Below are 24,013 nucleotides of genomic sequence, written 5' to 3'. Positions count from 1 at the left end.
CTCAAACCTACGAACCATGAGATCATAACCTGAGCCTAAGTCGGATAACTAAGCATCCGACTTTTGATCTCAGGTCAGGCCTTGATCTCAGAGTCATGAGTTTAAGCCCCATGTTGGGCTCTGTGCTGGGAGGGAATCCTGCCTTTAAGAAAAAAAAAAAAAGAGGGGTGCCTGGGTGGCTCAGTCACTTGAGTGTCCAACTTCAGCTCAGGTCACGATCTCACAGCTTGTGAGTTCGAGCCCTGCATCAGGCTCTGTGCTGACAGCTCAGAGCCTGGAGCCTGCTTCAGATTCTGTCTCCCTCTCTCTCTGCCCCTCCCCAACTCATGCTCTGTCTGTCTGTCTGTCTCTCTCTCAAAAATAAACATTAAAAAAACAAACAAACAAGTATTTACCACGGTTTCCATGTGCCTGGCCCTGCATTCATGCATCAGTTATGCTCTACAGCAACTCTGGGAGGGACCTACTGTTATTTCTACCCAAGAGATAAGGACACAGAGGCCCAATTAGTCTTGTTAACTGCCTCTGGTTGTAGAGTTAACAATGGCAAAGTCAGAATTTGAATCCAATTTTTGTCTGACTTGGAAGCTTTTCCTACTATTACTTTTTTTTTTTTTTAATTTAAAACTGTACTGGAGGGAAGAAGGATAAGAAGATGAGTCCAGATGGAGTTGCCCTCATTTCTCACCTAGGCAGAGAATCAGCCGGGCGGGTCTTAGTCTCTGGCTTTGCCAACCACCTGCCCTAACTGCGCCTGTTGTTTTTGCCTCATTCAACAAGGCACGTAGGTTCTGTGGGTGCCTGGCAGCTGATGGAGCAGAAAGGAACTTGGATCTCTCAGCCCTGGGGCTCCTTTCCCAGGGGCCAGGATGGCTTTGTAAATCTGGGTGTCTGGAAAGAAGCCCTTCCCCACCCCACTGCAGGGCTGGGCTGGGTGGCTACCCATGGAAGATGGCGCCTAGTCAGCATTTGCCCTGCCCCTCCCTGCCATCTCCCTTTCTTGGCAGGCTTTGGGATTTGCAGCAGGTCCTGCTCTAGGCGAAGAGGGAATACTGTGGCAACTCACTGCAGAGCCCAGTCTGGCCTGGGTACCCCCTCTTCCTGGCGAGGGCTTTTGGTGGACGACTGTTGGGGAGGGGTCCAGTCTTGTGGTCCCAAGCCTGTCCCTGGTTCCCCTCCCCTCCATCCTGAGTCAGAATGGTCAGTGATGACCACAGAAGTCTAGGGGTATGTGGGGGTGGGGGGTGGGAGGGTGGCAGTGCTGGGCTCCTCTAGTTTGATCAGTAATTAGCTGGTGACCGTGAACATGTTGCCTGTCCCTCTGAGCTTCGGTTTCCATGTCTGTAACACATGAAACTAGATGCCTTTTAATACTAAGGCCAACCTCTAAGGCGCCTTTGGCTATGACCTTCTGGACTTCAGAGGCTCTCTCAGGCTGACCTGTTGCTCTGCTGTGGTAACAAAATCAGAAACGCGAGCTCACATGCACTGAGCGCTTGTGTGTGTCAGGCATTGTACCGGGACTTTCCACACACCAGCTCATGGAATCTTCAGAATTCCTTACTCATGTTCAAAAATGAAGACTTGGGAAAAGAAGCTAAGTATTGCTTCAAGTTCACACAAATAGTAAATGTTAAAGTCAGGAATTGAATCCAGGTCTGCCTGACCTTAAAGTCTGTTCTCTCAACCATGTATCTGTCCTGTCCAGCCTGGGGAGGTCCCATGAGCCTCCGTGGCGACATTTCCCATTGGCCTTTGAGACCCTCAGGAACCAGCAGGGATGGTGTGTCCTAAGGACCAAACAGAAAGGAAGGTGCCCAGGAAGGGGTCTCCAGCTGAGAAGCATTCAGCTCAGAGAGGAGTATTTAGGACCCCTCTAACCTGCCCAGTGTAGAAGCAACAGAAGAATGATGGAGATATCTGATGGCCATGACTGTCCGGATTTCTCTACTCCTGGGCTCCCTCTCCTCCTCACACGTGCTTTCCAGTGGCTCCGGGAGCAGTCCTCATGAATAAAACATTGTCTCCATTCCAAGGCCTCTTTCACTTGCAGCCTCTGCCAGCAAAGCCCAGCCCAGGGGAAACCAAATATTTACAGGTGAAGTCACCTGGAGAATAAATCTTGGCTTTGAACTCCTGAGCACAGTTTTGACATGGCATGCAAGTGTTCTTCACTCCCTGGTGTTCTGCTTGGGGAAAAGAGGATCCAAATTAAATCTGCATTTAACAGGAGTCTTGTTTTTAATGAGCCTCAAGGAGGGAAATACTTAGCAAGCGTTCATTCTAAGCCTTGGCAGTCTGAATTTTCCTCTGCCTCAGTCTGTGCTCTGTCCCTGTCTCAGAGATCCTGCTTACTTTCTCAGCATCCAGCCACCCAACAGCAAGAAGGAAGAGGTGCACAGAGCATGTATGGAGTCCCTTCCTGGGTCCTGCACTATCCCTGGGGAAATGTACCAGTAGACGTAATTTCATTTCATCCTCACAAGCCAATATGCATTTTATGGGAGAAACTGAAGGGTAGAGCAGTTAGGTCACTTGGAGGGGAAGGAGCTGGGATTTCAACTGTTTGACCTCCTCTGTCCACTGCCTCACTTCCATGCAGAGTGCAGGGGCACCTGACAGGATGGGGTATGAGCAAAATTGTCATGGGCATGGTGAGACTTGGACAGAGTTTTGAAGGAGGCTGAGAAATTTCCAGATTCCAAGAGGAGTGCCAGCCACAGAGGCACATGGGTGCAGAGAAAGCAGGGAAGCAGGGAGGGGTGCAGGTACCCCAAGGGAATGTCTTCACTGAACGTGTTTGATTTTATGCCCCCAGCTTTGTTCACTAGGCTAGGATGGGAGAAAGGATTATTTTAAGAAGACTCCTAAAGACAAAAAAAAAAAAAAAAAAAAAGAACACTCCTAAATTTTTCTGGAAAAGTCCATTTGAAGGCCTCCTATTGTGTTACTTAATGCTTGCTATGTAAGGGGCCATGCAGTGGTTACTTACAAAATTTGGTCCAGGGAACTATTTCTCCCCCTAGAAAAGGCTGAAAATTTTTCCTTTCTTGAAAGAGAAGACCCATATGACCTCTTATAGTTCCCCTTTTGTCTTGACTTTATAGATGCTAAGAGTCAAATTACAAGTGCATTTAGTTTGGGCAGCTACGTGATATAAGGAGTGGTTAGTATCTAAACTAGGCTGTGGACTCAGACTACCTAGTTAGAGAGCCCAGCTCTGCCATTTTCCAACTATGTAACTTTGGGGAGATGATTTATCTCCCCTGTGCCTCAGTTTCCTTGTCTGTATGATGATATAATACTTGCACTCACATCATAGGGTTATGTGAGGATTAAATTAGCTACTAAGTGCATGTAACACTTAAAAATGTAACATCGTTGCTGGATTTTACTTATTTGGTTATTATTTGTCTCTTCTCACCAGGTGGTAAGTTACACAAGGGCAAGGATTTTTGTCTGTATTGTACACCACTACATCCTCAGAGCCTAGAATGATTCTTGGCATATAATAAGTGCTCAATAAATAAGTATGAAACGAATGAATGACTTTAAAGCACTTAGCAATGCCTGGCACACATTAAGTACTCACTGATTATTACTTTATTTCTCTAAGCCACACCCATATTCAGTCCATCAGTAGTGTCAGTTCTGTCTCCAAAATACATTCTGGGGGCGCCTGGGTGGCTCGGTCGGTTAAGCGTCCGACTTTGGCTCAGGTCATGATCTCGCGGTCCGTGAGTTCGAGCCCTGCGCCGGGCTCTGTGCTGACTGCTCAGAGCCTGGAGCCTGTTTCAGATTCTGTGTCTCCCTCTCTCTCTGCCCCTCCCCTGTTCATGCTCTGTCTCTCTCTGTCTCAAAAATAAATGTTAAAAAAATTTTAAAAAAAATATACATTCTGAATTAGACCACTGCTCACTGGCTTCCCAGCTAGCACCCCAGTTTGGGTCTCCTCACTTCTCACCAGGATGCTTGCAGCAGTGGCCTAACTCAATTCCATAACTCCATCCTTGCCACCCCTTGGTCAGGGCCCTCTATCTCCATCTTAAAATATAGTTCCATCTTGTCACTCCCCCGCGTGTCATAATAATCCTCCACTGTGTCCCCATCACACTCAGAATGAAATCAAAGGCTTTTCATAATCTAAAGTCTCTTCATGCACACTTGGCATTCTCCTGAAATCTCATCTCCTACCAGTTGCCCCCCTTTCATATTTTCACATCTTTCACATCGGTTATTGCTTGGGTCCCCTCACAGCCTTTGCCTTTCTGCTGAAATGTTCTCTTTCACATGGTTCCCTCTGACATATGTTGCAGGTACCAGCTTAAATGCCCCCTCCTCAGAGAAGCCTTCCCCAAATATGGATCTAAAGAGTCCCATATAGGGGTGCCTGGGTGGCTCAGTCAGTTAAGTATCTGACTTCGGCTTAGGTCATGATCTCGCGGTCTATGAGTTTGAGCCCTGTGTTAGGCTCTGTGCTGACAGCTCGGAGCCTGGAGCCTGCTTTGGATTCTGTTTCTCCCTCTCTCTCTGCCCCTCTCCCACTCACACTCTGTCTCTCTCTCTCAAAAATAAATAAACATTAAAACACGTTTTTAAATAAAATTAAAATAAATAAAATTAAATTTAAAAAAAAAAGAGAGAGAGAGAGAGAGTCCCATGTACTCCTAGCCCTGACTCTCCAGCCCTTCTTCTGAGCATTTAGCACGGATTTTTGTGGTCACTGCTTATCTCTCCCACAAGAATGTAAGCTCCATGAGCATAGGGACTGTGGCTGTCCTGTCCACCAGTGCATTGAAGAGGGCAGTCTAGCCCGGTGGGGGTTACTTCCACCCCTGGAGTCCTGAGGGGCAAAGGGATGGAGACCACAGTGAAGACCCTGACTTTGTTTGTTCCTGTGCCCGGCCAGGTTCTGCAGATCTGCCCCAAGGACATGAGAGCTGACATCTGCGTGCACCTGAATCGCAAGGTGTTCAAGGAGCACCCAGCTTTCCGGTTGGCCAGTGATGGCTGCCTGCGGGCACTGGCCATGGAGTTTCAGACAGTGCACTGCGCCCCAGGGGACCTTATCTACCATGCAGGAGAGAGTGTTGACAGCCTCTGCTTCGTGGTCTCCGGCTCCCTGGAGGTGATCCAGGATGATGAGGTGGTGGCTATTCTAGGTAAGTGTGTTGCTTTTGCTGGACATATGCCTCTGGTGCCCAGGGTGGGCTTAAGCTACCGGAAAGCTCAGTGCCACTGCTACCTTCAACCAGGGAGAGATTGCTCCTCAGAGCAAGGTCAGTTGCTAGCGTCTATCCTACAAACAAATATTTCAGTGCCTGTTTTGTGCCAGTTTCTGTCTTAGGCACTTGGAGTATTTCAATGACAAAAATGGGTTTTGTCTTCAAGGGGCTCCCAGGCTACTAGAGGAGATGCACAAATGAGCAGATACCTGCATACAGTGCAAGAGGTATCCAACTCAGTGTTCCAGTGTCAGTAAGACTTTCTGGAAGAAATGATACCTAAGCTGAAACCTAAAGACTGGAGAGGAGAAGGGACAAAGGAGTGTCCTAAGCAGAGGGGAAAACTCATGCTGTATTGAGAGAGAGCATCCCTGTTGAGAGAGAGCATGATTCATTTGTAGAATTGCCAGTGTTTCCCCTTCAGCATGGCTGGAGCACACAAAACAAGAAGGGCCACAGGGAGAGATGAGGCCGGGAGGGAGCTAAGCCCTGGGCAGATCATGGCAGGCTCTGGAAGCCACGTTAAGGGACTTGGGCTTTATTTCAGGGAGCCAGCGAAGGGGTTTAAAGCAGGAGAGAGGCACAGTTGTATTTGAACTGTAGAAAGATGGCTGTCATTGCTGCTTGGGGAGTGACTGAAGGGGGATGGCTGGGGCAGCGAGATGAGGTTGGAGACATGCTATCCAGGGGCAGGTTGATGGGGCCCTGAACTGACGTAGTGGAGGGCACGTGCAGAGAAGCAAATGGAGTTGACTCATTTAAGAAGTAGAATCAACAGATGGTGGGTTTGCTGTGGGGGGAGAGGGAAGAGTGGATGGGGACTGCGGGATTTCTCACTTGGGTGACAAGGAAGCCTGTGTGCCACCCACTGTACTAGGGGATGTGGGAGGAGGAATGGGGTCATAGGGCGACATGTTGGTATTTTGGCATTTTGAGCATCAGTGGCCTTTGAAGGATTCATCTGATTGCCTGAGGTAGCTACACAACAGCTCTTTACTGGGGACATGTCCACCTCTCTAAAGGGACAAGCCATCATAGTAATAGCCATCATTTACTGTCATCTAGTCTGTGCAAGCATTTTACATATGTATTCTCATTTTAGCCTTATGGTAACCCTACGAAGTGATTTTATTATACCCATTTTTAAAACATGTTTATTTATTTGAGAGAGAAAATCCGAAGCAGGCTCCACTCTGTCAGCGCACAGCCAAACTAGGGACTCGATCCCACGAACTGTGAGATCACGACCTGAGCTGAGATCAAGAATCAGACGCTTAACCAACTAAGCCCCCAAGGCGCCCCATTATCCCCATTTTGTAGATGAGCCAGTGAAAACTCAGAGAGGTTAGGGAACTTTCCCAAGGCCTCACAGTGGATGAGGTCCATGGAGCCAGCATCCTGGAGTCCCTCTGAGCCCAAAACCTGTACTCTGATCCATTTGGCAATACTGTAATCCTCACAATAATTTATGTAGATTGCCAGGTACTGCTAGGAATTGTGGACATCTTTAATCCTTTACATATGATTTCTTAGGAAACTGAGGCAGGGAGAGGTTAGGTTACATGGATGTTAGACGTGAGATTCAAACTAAGAATACAAACTAAGTATCTAAGAATATATATATATGGCTCAAACTTTGTTCCTGCTTGATTTTGGAGTACATGATATGCAGCCTTCCTCTTGCTCCTCTGGCCGCAAGCCAGCTTGCCCTCTTGATTACATTCTGCTCAGGTTAACCCAAGGATGATTTATATTCCTTCAGCATGAGATGGCAGATGGTCAGAGGGAGCCCGGGATAGAGACTGGGTGTGGGGTGAAAGTTGTAACTGTTTTTTTTTTGCTAAAATAAAGGTCTGGATTCCTGCTCTGCAGACAGGGTTATTCTGTTCCTTGCCTTCCTCATCCACAGAAAGCTGAGATTTTATTGCGTATAGGAACAGAACACACAAAGGGTAGGGCCACTGCTCCGGGGAGTGCAGCAGGGAGAGGCCATTTATCCCTTCTTTTAATACTCATCTGTGTCCTGGATAGAGAGGACTTTCTATTGGAAATCACTGTTGAGATATTCACCTGGCTGAGAAGAAGGGTAGTGGCTAGTGAGCTCTCCTTTGAGTTGTAACTGGAATTGAATTTGAATTTAAATTGATCCTTCAGTTAAGGGCATCTTTCACTGATCCCCCTCAGTGAGAACTCACCATATGCCTTTCCAAGGAGTCTATGCTGGTGACCAGCACCATCCCCCTTGCATCCTCATAAGCAGAGCATCCTTAATGAGCTCCAACAGCTGCATATTCTGAGTTAGGGTTGGACACTGAGGCATGGAGATAAGACAAGAGCTACCGGAGGGTTGAGGAAGACAAATGACTACTTCCCTGCTGGGTCTCAATTCTCCTCAGCCGGGGATTCTTGTAGGGAAGCAAACCAGGCCTTGCTCCACTGTTGACTTACTTGGTCAGTTGACAGCTTCTCCAAATTCAGCCCTCTGTCTCCGGCCCTCTGGACATCCTGCTTCAGTTAGCAATGTGGACAGGACCTCTGCAATAACCCAGCAGCTTCAGATTCAGAGTGGTTGTTGCCCTGAAGCTGTCCAGACTAGAAGAAGCTTCTTCTTTGTGTCCCCAGGAGCCAGATTAGATCCAAAAAGTAGGTCCAAGCTTGACATCCTAAAAAGCCTGTAATATTTCAAGTGGCTCTTATTCTAATACAAGGGCATGAGACAAGTCCTTTGAACTTACTTGACCTCTGGGCCAAGAGTGATTTGCTCCCTGGAAACTTAAGTTCAGAGTTTTGTTGTTATTGTTGTTTTTTCCCAGTTAGGATATCTTTTGCTCAATTTACTGAACTTGATTTTTTCTTGCAGAGGGGGTTCAGATGACAAATGGTTACTAGAACCAGATCTTGATTGCCTTTGGATGCATTTTAGTTCAATCCAACCACAATTTATTGAACACCTACTACTTACCAGGCACTGTCATAGAATTGGGGTTATCAGTGGACCACACGTTAGCCCAGCCTTCAAGGAGCTTCTATAAATGCAGGAGACTGACATTATTGAAAAGGCAACAGTCACGCTGCTTGATAAGTGTTACCACTTCTAAAGGATCACTGGACAAGTAATTATTGTGCAGGTACCGTATCTAGTGCTCCCACAAGGAAAAGAAATAGCCAGGAATCCTTAGTTATCATGAAGCGGAAGGCTTTAGAAAAAGCCCAAAGCTCCTCTGTCTCATTCAGTTGTCTCTACTATCTTGTTATCAGTTCACTCATTTGCATGCTGTTAATTTGTTTCTTCCTTCCAGCTCTAATATTCTCTGTTTAATTTTAGCATGAGAATGAGGAAAAGGGTCTGTATCCCTGAGTATGTTTCATATGTGCTAAATACAGAACCCTAGAAGAGTTTTCTAGAAGAGTGTTCGTCAGACTTTCTTGATTCATCTCACCATATGAAATGGTGTATTGTGTCGTCAGCGAACACACACACACACACACACACACACACACACACACACACACACATACACACAGTTATACATCAAGCTCAGTGCTTACTCTTGCTGCATGAGATGCAACGTGGTGTTTTCTATTAGATTCCATTCTCTTTCATTTAAAAGGAAATTGACGTCATGACTCACTGAATTGTTTTCTTAACTGACTCCAAAGCCTGCAGTTTAAAAACACAAACGTAGACAATAGCTCTTGTGGATTGAAAGGCTTGCCGTCCCCTGTGGGCAGAGAATATACTGGATAATGTCTTAGAATCTCCTTTTCCTCTGATGTCCTCTGCCTTACGTTTGAGAGGACACCTTCCCACTCTTCTCTCAGAATTCTCTTGGAAATAATAAATGTGTTCTCAAATTTACTTTCTTCATTCTCTGAAATAAATTCAAGCTTTTCACATGTACATTTTATTCATTATATTTTTAAAGTAATTTTCATCTCATTTTTCATAGATATCAGAATAGAAAGGTATAGGTAACCATTTTGCCCCAGCCCAAGCGGTGGAAATGCCCAAGCACCTGCAGGGAAGTTGTTATCTCGGATCCGTGTTACTTGACCAAAGGAGATGAGTCATAGACTTTCATCAGGACTCTGCTTGAGTGTGATCCATCTCCCTGTGTTTCCATCTTAAAATGCAGTGTTTAAATGATTTTGTTTCACTGTGATTTAGTGTCCCTACAGTAACTTCTATGGGTTTTGCATTTTAATACTTAATTTGTATTTTAACCATGGATCATCTCGTGTCTCTTCTTTTTGTTTTGGTTTGATGGTTTTTCATTCTCCTGGGCAAGACAGAATCTCTTTGGCCAGACTGCACTGAGTTGGGGAGAGAACCCTGGAACTGGAGATTTAGCTATAGTCCTGGTTCTGCACTAATTCCCTGCAGGAGTTCCACCACTAATTGATAAAGTCCCCAAGGCCTCCTGTGCTTCTCCTATTCCCATCACACTGCCTCAATTGCATGTTTACTCATTTGTCCTTCTTGTGAGCTGATATCCTTTGATGTCATATCTGTAGCTTGGCTCAGCATATGGAAGGTACCAAGGGCTGTTTGTGGAATTGAATTGAATTGAGTTGAGTTGAGTTGAATTGAACTGAACTGAAAGGCAGTTAGAGAGTGGGATGTGAAGGGTCCCATGGTCCAGAATAAGGGTCTGGATTTTATCTTGTGGGGTTGAATTGTTCAGAAAGAGTTTCCATAAAGATCTGGGTTCCACAAATACAGAGGCATGGAGGTTAGCTAGGACACTTGGGCGAGAAACGATGAGGGCCTACGTATGGTGGTAGAAGGGAGATGTAGAGAAGAGCCAGAGCCCAGAGATATTAGGGAAGGGATGGCCTCTGGGCTGTGGGAGGTGGTGGGAGGGAATCGGTTCTGGCACTGCATGGACAGGCAGCAGAGCCAGAGGAGGATGAAAGACGAAGGGTTTATTTCACTGAGTTTATAGCACCTTTTAGAATAGATCTAGGCATGGCTCTCAACTAGTAGAAACTCTTCTCAACTTCTGGATGGGTCAGAGCCTGCCCAAGGAAGGGGAGCAGCCATGGGGAAGATTGACAGGCCGTGGCTCATCAGACGCTCTGAGTGAACTTGCTACTTGCGGTCCTGTCACTATTGAACTAGGATTTGCATGTAGATTCTCCTTAAATGTGCACATAAAGTTGTAAATGCTTTTTCATGATGCAATCTTTTTTTTTTAATGAACACCCCCTTCTCATGTTTCCTAATTTAGAAGACACTCATCTTTGCTTAGTTTCTTTGTGTCCACTGACCTTGGTTGACTATTACTGTGGCATCTGTTTAGTTAGCAACTATCACAGCATAACAGGGTGTTAGTCTCTTTGCAAGATGGATGGTGTAGAGAAAATCCTTGTCTTGGTTGAATGTTCTGTTCTACTTGGGGAGACAAATGCATGATTAGTGACAGTAAGTAACACAGGTACATATTCATGGAGGAGGCAGGAGCTGACTAGGCTTGAAAGGACTGGTAAGAGTGTTTGTAGGCTGTGGCTTGAAGTGGGAAGAGTAGCGTAAGTCTAGAGAGTCACTGGAGGTGGGGATATATGTAGGCATATTCAGGGACCAGTGTGAAGAGAGTAGAATGAGGAGAATTTACGTGTGGCCAGTGGTTCTCACCTTTAGTGAACACAAGACTCAGCTGGAACTCTGGTGCTCAGTGAAGATTCCCTGTCCCCTCCCCAGCTCTAGGATGGAGTCTTGGAATCTGCATTGTTCACAAGCCCTCTCTCCTCTGGGTGGTTCCATTGCATATGGTTAGAAGACCTGTACCATGAGAAACATTGCTTTAGGCAGTCACTGCTTGATGTTTTTGGTAGAATGTGATCAGAGGATGACATTGTAGAAAGCAGTAAGGCAGGGAAGCACATGGCAGGGACCTTTTATTACATTAGCCTAAAGCATATGACATTGCCAGTGTTCAACTATTTTTGACCTGCCAAAATGGTAGAATAAACATCTTATGATCTGTGTTCAAGGGGAGGAGGGCCCAATTTAGGATGATAGTTCTGTGAAGGTGGAGTCAGGATTTGGACATATGAGGTAGAACATTCTAGATGGAAAGAATGGCGTGAGTTGAGGCCTCAGGAAGTGGAGAGTATATTTTATAACCACAGGACCAGCATTGGAGTGGGAGCTGAGAGCCCTGAGGGGCAGCAGTGGGACATGGGGCTGGAGAGGCAGATCAGAGTGGACATTTCTAAATGTCAGTGGGGAATAACTGAAGGCAATAGGTAAAGTATGACACCATTGGAGCTGTGATTTGTACAGATTAATGAACTAGACAAAGAGATAGGGAGGGCATTGGGTGACTGTGGCTTATAAGTAGAGATGAGAGGTGTTAAGGTATGGGCAATAGAAACTGAGTCAAAAGTAAGGTTGCCAAATCAAATACAAGACATCCAGTCAAACTTGGATTTTATATAGATGAGTAATTTTTTGTGTATTTCTCAAACATTGAATGGGATGTACTTATGCTAAAAAATTTACCCATTTATCTGCAATTCAGACTTTAACAGGGTGTCTTGTGTTTTTATTTGCTAAATCTAGCAACCTTTGATGGGAAGGACAGATTGATGAGACATTCTGGAAGGAAGAGTCTGAAAGGTTGTATAGAATAGGATGCAGGGAACAGCCAGAGGGAGGTGAGGGAGGGGATTCTGACAGTGAGTGGGGAGAAGGAAGCACCAGAACAGAGGAGATTAAGTCAGGAGGAAGACACAAGAAAGGTGATGTGTTTGGTTTTGATTTGTCCCATTTAAAGACCAACTGGAGTATTCCACAGCTATTCGGAAAGGTGGGTCTGAAACCAGGAAAAGAAGCCAGGGCTCTAGACAGAGATTTAGGGTTCAGGGGAAGGAATAGGAAATAGGAAAAATAAACAAAAGAGACAGGAAAAATAAACTAAAATAAACAAAAGAGAGCATTTTTTAATGTTTATTTATTTTTGAGGAAGAGAGAGAGACGGAATGTGAACGGGAGAGGGGCAGAGAGAGAGGGAGACACAGAATCCGAAGCAGGCTCCAGGCTCCGAGCTGTCAGCACAGAGCCCGATGTGGGGCTCGAACTTATGAACTGTGAGATCATGACCCGAGGTGAAGTCAGATGCTCAACTGACTGAGCCACCCAGGTGCCCTGAGAGCATTTTTATAAATGACCAAGTATAGCAGAGCATTTTAAAAGAAATGGGAGTGTAGCTATTCAAAATGTTCACAAGGAATTTTAAGTGGTATTAGAAATCTTTATGATAAGCAAAGTAAGTAAAATATAATTTTTAAATGCAATATGATCTCAGCTATGTGGGGGAAAACATTTGTAGATAAAAGCCCACAAACATCTCTACTCACATGTCATAGTTGATGTCTTTAGTCTGTGAGGCTATAAGAGATTTTCATTTTCTGCATATATGTATGTGTCTTTCAAGTCTTCTTTTTAAAATTTTTTTTAACATTCATTTTTGAGACAGCATGAGTCGGGGAGGGGCAGAGAGAGAGGGTGACACAGAATTCGAAGCAGGCTCCAGGCTCTGAGCTGTCAGCACAGAGCCCGACGTGGGGCTTGAACTCAGAATGGCAAGATCATGACCTGAGCCAAAGCTGGACTCTCAACCAACCGAACCACCTAGGCACCCCTCTTTCAAGTCTTCTTTAAAAGAGCATATGCTACTTTCAAAATTGGGGAAATTTTTTTTTTTAATTTAAGGTAGATCTTGAGAAAGCATTATTCCATATATCCTTTTGGCTATTAGGATGCAATTTGAAAGAATAAAACTTTTTTTCAGAAAGAAGTCTTGACAGCATTTCTTCCATTATTTACTGATCCGGTCAGAGAAAAAATGACATTTATCTAGTGGGTACTACTCAACCCCTCCCCCAAACGCTTCTTGAAAAGGAGGATGACTAGACATTGAAGACAGAGTGGCTATCTAATAAGGATTTTAAAAAAGAACAACAGCTTCATGTAAAACCCTCGTTATTTTAGAGATGGAGGGGCTAAATCCTTCATGGAGATGCTTCCTGGGATGCTTGTGAGCTGGAGGGGATGGGGGGGAGGCCCCCCACTTCCTGTGCTACCATCTCTGCAGTGCATTGCTCCACACCACCCCGGGGACCTGGTGTAGGGGCCGGGTGAATATTACAACCGCACACCATATAATAATATCTTTTGCTCATGCTCAGCACAAGGGGAGGAGGCTACACTGAAGTGTCTCTCTAAACACTCCAACAGTGCATTAATATTCATATAGCTGTTCCATCAGCCGAAGCAATTAAATTAAATCCACACTCCCAGCAAGAAGCTATCGTATGAATAATCTAGAACTTCAGAAATACAAAACATTTGTGTCAGGTAATGCACACATTACTTGATTGAGACAGGGTGGGGGTGGGTACCAGGTCCTACTTCCTAATTCTGTTTTTGTTTAAGCAACTTCAAAAATTGGTTTGCCTTCTCTGAAGACACTGGTAGTTAGGAGAGTTAATAGATCTTTCTAAAGGAAATTCTTATAACTGTAGTGTCCAGACAGAGGGGACTGGTTAAATTAAAAAAATATGGTAAATCAAGGCTGTTGTTATGATGATGGTATAAATAGTTTTATCAGCATGCAAAATGTCTTAAATATAATGTTAAGTGGAGGAAAAACAGAGTGTGTAACTGTATGTGCAGTAACCTCAACTACATAAAAATGCATTTGTAAACAGAAGGAAGATGGAAAGTGTACCAAAATGTTCATCAAAGTTTTCTAGGTGGTGGCCTTAAGAGCCAATATTTTCTATTTTTCAGTACATTTCAGTCAGCTGCTGCAGTGCACATATAGTCTTTTATAAACAAGAAGGGGAAAAAAAAATCAAGTCAATTTGCAATTCTTATCTGTAGTGATCTTGGAAAATTATCACCTGCCTCCAGTGAAAGATTTGTTATCTGTTTACTTAGTAGAGAGACGTTCAGCTAATTTAATTTTATCTAATTGCAGTTGTGGAGAATATAAGGAGAGTGTCATGATGTTTCCAAGCCATTGCTTTAATTTAACCAGTGGTGAGTGAGCCCCGTTCAAACAGAGATGCCAGCATCGTTTGCTCATGTTTAGTATAGTCTCTACAAGGAAAGCTGGTGACCCACATTTGAGTGGAATTTTAATTCCTTTAAGCAGAGCCTTTGTACGATGGAGTAATTTCTAACGTTCATTATCTTTACATCTTCATTTTAAATTCGCCTATAAATTTTTCAGCTTAGCATTAAGCTGGATCAGAGTGAATTACGGGACTATTTCTGAACAGGTCAACAAATTCCTTCTTGAGCCGGGCTGACAATATAGCTACCCGAGGACACCTGGGTTCTTGCACTCAGGCTGGGGACCAATCTTCTCCTCAAAGCCTCCATCCTAAGACAGTCTGAGTCTTTTACACCCTGGCCCACCTTACCATGTTCCACTCAGACCTGTCTTTTCACTGATGTGTTGATTTATTCATTCCATAAACATGCCAGGTGTAGTCTAGGGATTGAAGATACAATGGTGAACCAGACAGATACACCTGGGATAGAGCTAATGGTTTTATCACAGAGACAGACAAGTAAATATGTAGTTTTATAATATAGTATGCCAAGAGTTGTAATAGGAGTAAGAACAGGATGCTACGGAAGCTTATAAAACAGGCATCTAATCCAGCCTGGCCAAGAGAAATCAAGGAAGCTTCCCAGCAGAGATGGTATCTGAGCTGAGATTTGTATGAGGGACTGAATTCTACCACATGGAGCAGTGGTGGTGGGGTTTGGGATAGGGGATTAAAGAGAAAGTCTTCGAGGCAGAGGGGATGACATCTTCAAAGCCTCAAAAGCAGAAGAGTGACATTTGTGTTTAGAAAGGTTATCCTGGATCCTGTGGATAGAGGGCAGGAAGACCACCAAGGACAATGCTAAGAGATGAGAGTAGCTTGAAGACTTAATGTCAGTAGAAAGGAAGTAGACAAATTTAGGAGGTATTTGATGGATAAAATTATCAGAGCTTGGTCCTTTATTGGATTCGGAGAAGAGCAAAAGGGTTAAGTCCAGCATGACTCGGACAATTTTGTTGTCTGAATGGGGAACACTGGAGGGTGGGCAGGCTTACCTGGGAGTGGGACCAATTCCATTTGGGGATTTGCGGGTTTGAAGTAAGTGAATGAGTCCATTGTGAGATTCTAGACTCAGAAGAGAGACCTAGGCTTGAGGTATGAACATGAGGACCATCATGATCCAGGTGACAGTTAAAGCTGGGGGAAGACTGAGAAAAACCCACGGAGAAATAGGAGGGTAAGAAGCAGTGAGGTCTAGGTTTGTGGGTTCGAGCCCTGTATTGGGCTCTTCACTGGTGGTGCAGATTCTCTCTCTCCTTCTTAAAACCCTGCGTGCTCATGCTCTTCTCTCTCCCTCTCTAAATAAATAAATAACATTAAAAAAAATAAAGAAGCAACGAGGTCTAGAGCAGAGCCCCAAGGAATGCTAGTCTATCTGGGACATGTAGAGGAACCTGTGATGGATGGCCAACAGGGGAGGGTGGGATATCACAAAAGACAGGGAGAGAGGGAAGGAACATTTTCAACTGATACAGAACCAAATTTCACTGACTGGAAGATGCTATGGATTGTAAGACATGCCAATATTTTATGGCCCACTAGGACATAATGCTGGCAATTAAATGGTGATATGTCATTGATTGTAAGACACAGTCTGATTTCAAACATAAAAAATGCTAGACAACTTAAATATATACTAGAATCCAAGAACTAGAATACGTTGAGGACTAAAATACATCTGTTAGATGTATCAGGAAAAGAGCTATTATTGACTATGGTGCGAGTATCATTAGCGGGGTTTGGGGTCAGAAGCAAGATTAGAGTAGCTTGAGGAATGGAGAGAGATGGCTGTTAGTTCTAGGATGCTTCATAAATTGCAAAGATCTTCCAGAGTTCTGAACCAAGAGAGACACAGCAAGTAAGATAGACACCAGTCCAAGTATCACTTTTTTTTTTTCCTGATTAAGCTAGTATCAGAGAATATGCTTTGTATCTGTGTCCAAGAAGGCTTCCCAATAGTACGCCCCAGAATTAGGCCCGCCCTGGTGCTGATCAGCACAAGCCTACCCCCATGAGGGTCTGCCTGGCAAATCTCACGGCCTGGAGGTGCAGAGAAGGCAGGCAGATCTTGAAGAGACCAACGGGCTACCCACGTGCATATTCTCCTTCCAAACCCATCACTCAGAGGAGGAGAAGAGAGAGGCCAAGAGTGAGATGCATCTGGAGTTGCCTTTATGGAAGGAGAAGTGTAGAGACAGTATAAATAACATTATCAAGAAACTGAGCCATAAAAGAAAGGAAAACATAGCCCAGACCAGCTAACTGCATTTCCAGCCATCCAGCTTCCCATTTAGAAAAATTGCCCATCTCATTCCTGTGTCTCAATTCTCTTGCCTCACCGTAGAAGGCCAGATCCTTTCTCATTTTTCTCCATGAGATCTCCATGGTCTTGTCTAAGATAACCTCTGACATATGTTGGGATTATGTTTTTTTAATGTAATTATTTTATTTTATTTTTATTTTATTTAAATGCAAGTTAGTTAACATATCATGTAATAATGGTTTCAGGAGCAGAATTTAGTGATTCATCACCTACAAATAACACCCAGTGCTCATCCCAGCAAGTACCTTCCTTAATGCCCATCACCCATCTAACCCATCCCCCTACCCACCTCCCATCCAGCAACCCTCAGTTTGTTCTCTGTATTTAAGAATTTCTTATGGTTTGCTTCCTTCTCTGTTTTTATATTATTTTTCCTTCACTTCCCCTATGTTTATCTGTTGTTTCTTAAATGCCACATATAAGTGAGATCTTCTATTTGTCTTTCTCTGACTGACTTGTTTCACTTAGCATAATACATTCTAGTTCCATCCATGTTGTTGCAAATGGCAAGATTTTGTTCTTTTTTAAAAATGTTTATTTTTGGGAGAGAGAGTGCGCGAGCATGCATGCATGTGTGTGTGAGTGGGGGAGGGGCAAAGGGAGAGAACAGAGGACCCAAAGTAGGCTCCACGCTGACAGCAGTGAGCCCTGTGCGAGGCTCGAACTCACGAACTGTGAGATCATGACCTGAGCCTGAGTCTAGTACTCAACCAACTGAGCCACCAGGTGCCCCAAGATTTCATTCTTTTTGATCACTGAGTAATATTCCAATGTATATATATATATACCACATCTTCTTTATCCATTCATCAGTTGATGGACATTTGGGCTCTTTCCATACTTTGGCTATTGTTGGTAGTGCCGCTACAAACATTGGGGTGCATTTGCCCTTCGAATTAGCATTTTTGTATCCTTTGGATAAATGCCCAGCAGTGCAGTTGCTAAGTCAGAGGGTAGTTCTATTATTAATTTTTTGAGGAGCCTCCATACTTTTTTCCAGACTGGCAGCACCAGTTTGCATTCCCACCAGCAGTGCAAAAGGGTTCCCCTTTCTCCACATCCTCGCCAACATCTGTTGTTGTCCGAGTTGTTAATTTTAGCCATTCTGATGGGTGTAACAGTCTTGGTATTATGTGTTTATCTGTTATACTTCACTGTTACACACTTGTAGGTGTTGTCTCCTCACAGTCCAAGCCCCTTGTAGAGACCATGTCTTTTCCTTGTTATAACACCCCCTTCATCACTGGGACACTGCCTGGTCCATGATAGGTAGGGCTCAGATTGTTGCACTGGATTGGATTGTGTGCAAAGAGACACAAACTGAGGTAAGATGGGGGTAAGGTGTAGCCCCATTTTTAGGCACTCCCAATCTAATAGCTGCCTGGGAGAGAGAGTCAGAGACAGTTCACATTGGACCTGGCATGTGACATTGGACTGCCACAGTTCCTGTGTGGGTTCCATTGACCAGGTTATACGGCTGATCCACACCAGCATCCTGTCTCTGATACAGAGATGGTTTGCTCAAGAGCATAATGATTGCTGTCCTTTGTACTAACTTCATAAGAAGGCAAATGATCCTTCAACATCTCTGAGCTCTCCTGACAACACCTAAAATGAGACCAAACCTTTCTAGAATGAGATGAACCTCTGAGAATGGGGTGACGTGTGTGCTTGTACCTGGAGCCTAGGCCTCCTGAACATCTCCAGGCCCTGCTTTCTTTGTTGGCAAAAGAAATCCAATAGAATGTGTTGGCTCAGCACCCAACCCCACACCACAATCAGATAAGACCTAGCACTTAAAGCTAAGGCTTTATTCCTAGTAGTATATTTTCACAACTTGGACGGGAAAGCAAATTGATGAGGTTTCCACTATGCCTGTTTGTATTTGATGTTCCTTCTCACTTCTCTAAATCGTCGCAGATGAAGCAGAGGTCACAGACTGCCAGCAGCATTTGTTTTTTCAGTAAGAGCAAAAAGAAGGGCATTGTGGCTTCATTACAGATTAAAGAAGGCAGCGTTTACAAGGTACCAAAACTTTACTTATCTAGTCTTCCCCGTGGTCTCTGATGACCTAAGGGAAATAACCATAGATACACGTGGGAGGATTAAGTATTCCAAAATAAGCTGGAAAATCTATACTTCATCATCTTTGGAGTAAGACACATGGGGGGTGCCCGTGGCAGCATCCCTGGCTGGTGTCTGGCCTGGTACACGGTGAGTTTTCAGCAGATCCTGGCCCGCTGGCCACACAGTCAGGGCTGGTCTGGGAAGTGGGTGGGTATCACCAAGGTATTTAGCTGAAGTCATTGGAGCTTTTGCCCTGAATGTGCTTCCAGAGCTCCATTCAGTCATGTTACTGCCCAATCCTTCAGACCCGTGGAAGCCCACGCTTTTCCCTGCAGCAGGTGGAGAAAGCAGGTGTGGATATACCTTCCCCATAGAGCTCAACACATTGTACTGCCCCACTGGATGGTGTCGTGGACTCCTGAATTGGCTAGGATGTGGGTTTAGCTGCTCCAACAGAAAAACCCAAGGTAACAGAAGCTTAGACAAGACAGAAACTTGTCTTTCTCTCATTCAGCAGTCCAGTATAGAAGGGCTAGCATGTCAACCTCATGGTGTTGGGCACCCTGCTTCCTTCTTGCCTGTTGCTTCATTCTAACTAGGTTGTCACCGTGGCCTCCTGGTCCAAGAGAGCTCACATCCTTGTTCCAGCCACGAGGGAGGGAGGAGAGGGGAAGGGAAGACCCTAGATGTTGCACACATCCTCTCTGCAACCCCAGAGGTTTAACCAGAACTTGGACAAATGTCCACACCTAGATGCAGTGCAGCTTTCAATTCTGGTCATGTTTGTGCCCAGCTACCAGTCATGGCTTCCATTACCATAGAGGACAGAACTGGTTTTGGAGAATACTTAGATTCGTAGGCCATAGCTCCTTAAAGTCAAAGCTGTCTTTGATATATCCTTTTTCCCATCACCTTGCGTGGTGCCTGATCAAGGTGGATCCCCTTAATTGTTGACTGGAAAAGAGGGTTGTTTGAAGGACTGAATGCAGAGGACAGCCCACTGGGAGCAGCGTGGAGACCACATGGCAGCTTGGGAAAAGCCTGTGGAGTCACGGGCAATTATTTAACCTCTCCGGAGCTCACTTTCCTCTCTTTAAAATGGGCCTGGTGATCCCTGTGGAATTTGCTTCTTGGGGCCATTAAGAAAACTCTTCTTTTATTGTGTCTGCTATTTACTGAGCACCTATTGTGTTCCAAGCACAGGGCTAGGGCTTTGTTCACATTAATTACATGTAAACCACACAACAACCCTATGAGGTGGGTATTATTATCCACATTGTTTAGCTGGGTAAGTTGAGACTGGGTGGGGTTTGGTAAGGTGCCCAGTGCCATTGGTTTATGTATGTACCCAACAGCTATTGAGTGCCTGCTGTGTGCCAGAGCCATTGCTGGGGATGTGGTGATTCCAGGTAGGAAGAATGTTTCCAGAGTACAGAGGGTACACATGATAGGGAGCCGCTCTGACCATGGTCAGGGAGGAGGTTGGGGAGTGTTTGGAAGCTTGAGCAGGAGTTATCCAGACTAGGGAGCACGGTGGAGGTCTGAGGTGGTGCTGGCAAGGCCCTAAGGTGGGCAGGGAGCCAGACATGGAGGGACCATAAGAGCCGCAGTGTGGCCGGAAGGCAGACAGTGAGCAAAAGAGGTGGCAGGAGCCCCCTCAAGCTCCTAGTCGGGCAGTCTGACCTGTCTGGCCCTGAGGCTTGTGTTGAGAGAGGATCATAAAATGCTTGGAAAACACGCTGAGGGCAGCACCAGGGGGCAGGGCTCGGCAATTTCTCTTTGTGTCTTCAAGATGTTTGAGGACCAAACAGGGGACCCAGAGGTCACATGGCTGCCTTATATGATGAATCTAGGACCTCTGAGAACTGCCCTTGTCCTCGTCCTCGACCTCTTGGGCCGTACAGTCCAGTGGTGTGCACACAGTCTGCTCAGAGCTTGCCTGGAAGTATTTGTCCAGCCTGTCTTCCATGCCTCATAAGCAGAATTATTCCTAGGGCGGGAGACGGCAATGCCAGTCACCATCCTGATGAAGTGAGTGACAAGACACCTCTGGTCTTGAAATGGCTTGAGGGCAGAGGACCTCCTGATACTCCAGACAGGAGGAATATAGACAGTAGGGTGGGCTGAGGGGGCTGGCCCTCACCGCACCCCATGTTCTGGCACCTCTCTCAGCACCCTCAGCATGGCTCCCAACAACGTCATGAATCCAGATCTTTAAATATTGATTCAGCAAGTTGGTGTCGCCCACCCAGTGTACAGAGTATGCAAGATGTTTAGGTGAGTTTGCAGCTGAATGAGGAGACCAGGCACTTTCCTCAAAGGATTACAAGGTATACTGGCAACACTCACCTGTAGAGTTAGTCTTGCTAAAGGGTCATATGCAGTGCCTCAGGGCCTTTGTATGTGCTGTTTCCCCTCCCTGGACTCATCTCTGTACTACATCTTTATGCTGGTTAGCTGTTCTCAGCTCAGACATCACATCTCCTTGAAAGCCTTTCCTCACCCCATGAGTTTGAACTGGACACCCCTCCTACATGCTATGCTGTCTTGTCATGTTAGAATTAGGCACTCAGCCCTGATATGTTATAGTCACTGGGGTCTCTGTCTCTCACTACATCATGTCTATTGTCCCCCTACCATACCTCAGCTTCTAGAACAGTGCCTGCCAAAAGTTGCATGAATGACTGAATGAGTTCTTTCTAATTAGTTTGGGTCTAGAAGTTCTTGGTGATTTTAGAAGCAGACAGTCAAGTATACGGCAGAATTATGTTTTGCTACTATAGGTTACCATTATGAGTGGTCCTTCTAAGAGTACACAATAGGGAAAAGTGAAACAGCTGGAAATTTCAGTGTTGCTCCGACCCCTAGGGCCTGCTAAACTCAGCCTGTGTTTGAATAAACAGGGCCTTGGGGTGCCTGGGTGGTTCAGTCGGTTAAGCGTCTCTTGACTTTGGCTCAGGTCATGATTTTGCGGTTCTTAAGTTTGAGCCCCACATTGGGCTCTGTGCTGGCAGTGTGGAGCCTGCTTGTGTTTCTGTCCCACTCTCTCTCACCCACCCCACTTTCTCACTATCTCTCTCTCTCAAAATAAAATAAAAGTAATACTTAAAAAATATTAAAAATAATAATAAACAAAGAAACAAACAAACAGGGCCTTTTCTGAAGGGTTTCAAACTCAATTGTCAGTTTCAGAGCCGAATTGCTTTCCTGTGACTTTTTAACATTCGAGTAGGCTTTTGATCCTCCCAAGGACCCAGTTCCAGCACCGCTAGCATTTGCCCTGGTCACCCCTCCCTGCGTGCCCACCTTCCATGCCCCTCCAAACTTCCTCACGTGGCTGTTCCAGCCTCTGCCCGTCATTAAGACCAATTATCTACAGGGTCTTGGTTTTCTCCTGGGCTCCTCGCAGAGACCTGCCCTCCCTCTCCCTGTGCCTCCTCAGTCCTGTGTCCCACCTCCCACCTGTGTTTTATGAATGTTCTTCTGTCCCACGTCTGTGCCCTATGGGGCTGTTTGTGTCCACTGCAAAAGTGGAGGTACAGTGAAGACAGCTGCACTGAAGGGTGGGAGGGGGAGGAGGATTAATTATCACAGGGATGTTTGCTTGGAGTTTTTAGTTAGACTGTCCTGCCTTACTTCCCCTCTTCATGCCTTTTTCTTTTCCCTAGCTCAGAACTTCCACTTAGAATGTATTTTAGAAACTTGGAACACTTAGGTTCTAACATTCTGCACCCAGGGCCTCAGTGGAATAAGTAAACCAATAAGCTGATTGCCTCAAGTAGTTTGATTGCCAAGTGCACTGGGGTAACTTTTGTTCTTCAGTGAATGATCGTTTCACGCTAGGGAACAAGGGTTGAATGTGAGTGTAGGGCTTGTCCAGCCTTCCTGATTCCTAACCCTAACCTGGGAAGTCATTATTCCCAGAGCTGTGTGTCGCTTACAAGCAGCCTGCCAAATGCTCTGTATCCTTCCTTTTGACAGTTTCCCCCAGTGACATGTGTCATAAATACATTGCTCATTTGCCAGAATAGGTTTGGGTTTGTTTTGAATCTGACGGGTCCTCCGACACCACGTTCTTAAATCTCACTAACAGATCATTTATACCAAAAATGCTGCCTTGACAGGAAGAAAGATTGTGTGATTTTCAATGTGGGTTGAAAATCAAATCCAAGTTCTAACAACACTGAGACTTCCTGGACCCTACAGATTAATCGTGATTATCTTACCGTGAAATACTTTGGGTAGTAGGAACTACTCTCTACTTATTGTAGGTTGTCAAACCTTTGATTGGAAAGGTTTTCACAGTAGGCATGTTGTCATTTCTAAAGATGCTTATAAATTTCATGGTGTGTCTCAACCATAATATGGTTGTCCTTTGTTTTAGGCAATAAGTGTGCCCCTGAAGAGTCATTTATAAACGGAATTTTTACAGATAAGTTCATATGTTAAATACACACGAGCAGCTATTATTTTACTTTCTGGATTCTTTTATAATTGGAAAAACTACTCCAAACTTGTTTGAGAAGTGTAATGCTCATACATTAGATTTTCTTTAAATGAAGGACAATTGGGGCGCCTGGGTGGCTCAGTCAGTTGAGCGTCCGACTTGGGCTCAGGTCATGATCTCACGGTTCATGAGTTTGGGCCTCACGTTGGGCTCTGTGCTGACAGCTCAGAGCCTAGAGCCTGCTTCGGATTCTGTGTCTCCCTCTCTCTCTGCCCCTCCCCTGCTCATGCTCTGTCTCTCTCTCTCTCTCTCTCTCTCTCTCTCTCTCTCTCTCTCTCTCTTTCTCTCTCTCTCAAAATAATAAATAAACATTTAAAAAATTAAGAAAAAATAAATGAAGGACAAATGACCCTTACATAAGGTGAGGGTTAAGGGGTGCTGACACTCTGTACAGTTGAAAATCCACGTATAATAGGGGCATCTGGGTGGTTCAGTTGCTTAAGAGTCCGACTTCAGCTCAGGTCATGATCTCACAGTTTGTGGGTTCAAGCCCCACATTGGGCTCTATGCTGACAGCTCAGAGCCTGGAGCCTGCTTCAGATTCTGTGTCTCCCTCTCTCTCTGCCCCTCCCCTGCTCTCACTCTGGCTCTCTCTCAAAAATAAATAAACATTAAAAAATTTTAAAAATTAAAAAAAAAGAAAATCCATGTACAACTTTTAACTCCCACCAAACTTAACTACTAATAGCCTACTGTTGACCAGAAGCCTTACTGATAAAATAGTCAATTAACACGTGATACATATAGGATGGATTTTCTATCTTA

General features: G+C 45.0%; 1 protein-coding gene across 3 annotated transcripts in view; it reads left to right on the top strand.

Moving 5' to 3' along the window:
* Positions 1–24,013, top strand: part of KCNH1 (potassium voltage-gated channel subfamily H member 1) — a 372,723-nt gene that overhangs the window by 257,696 nt on the left and 91,014 nt on the right. For all 3 annotated transcript variants that reach the window (XM_027074502.2, XM_027074501.2, XM_027074503.2), the window contains exon 9: positions 4,910–5,162. In XM_027074502.2, coding sequence (XP_026930303.1) covers positions 4,910–5,162 — 253 coding nt within the window. The remainder of the gene's footprint in view (positions 1–4,909; positions 5,163–24,013) is intronic.

The sequence above is a fragment of the Acinonyx jubatus genome, chromosome E4, assembly GCF_027475565.1.
Source record: "Acinonyx jubatus isolate Ajub_Pintada_27869175 chromosome E4, VMU_Ajub_asm_v1.0, whole genome shotgun sequence".
NCBI lineage: Eukaryota > Metazoa > Chordata > Mammalia > Carnivora > Felidae > Acinonyx > Acinonyx jubatus.
This window is presented reverse-complemented; position numbering and strand designations above follow the sequence as displayed.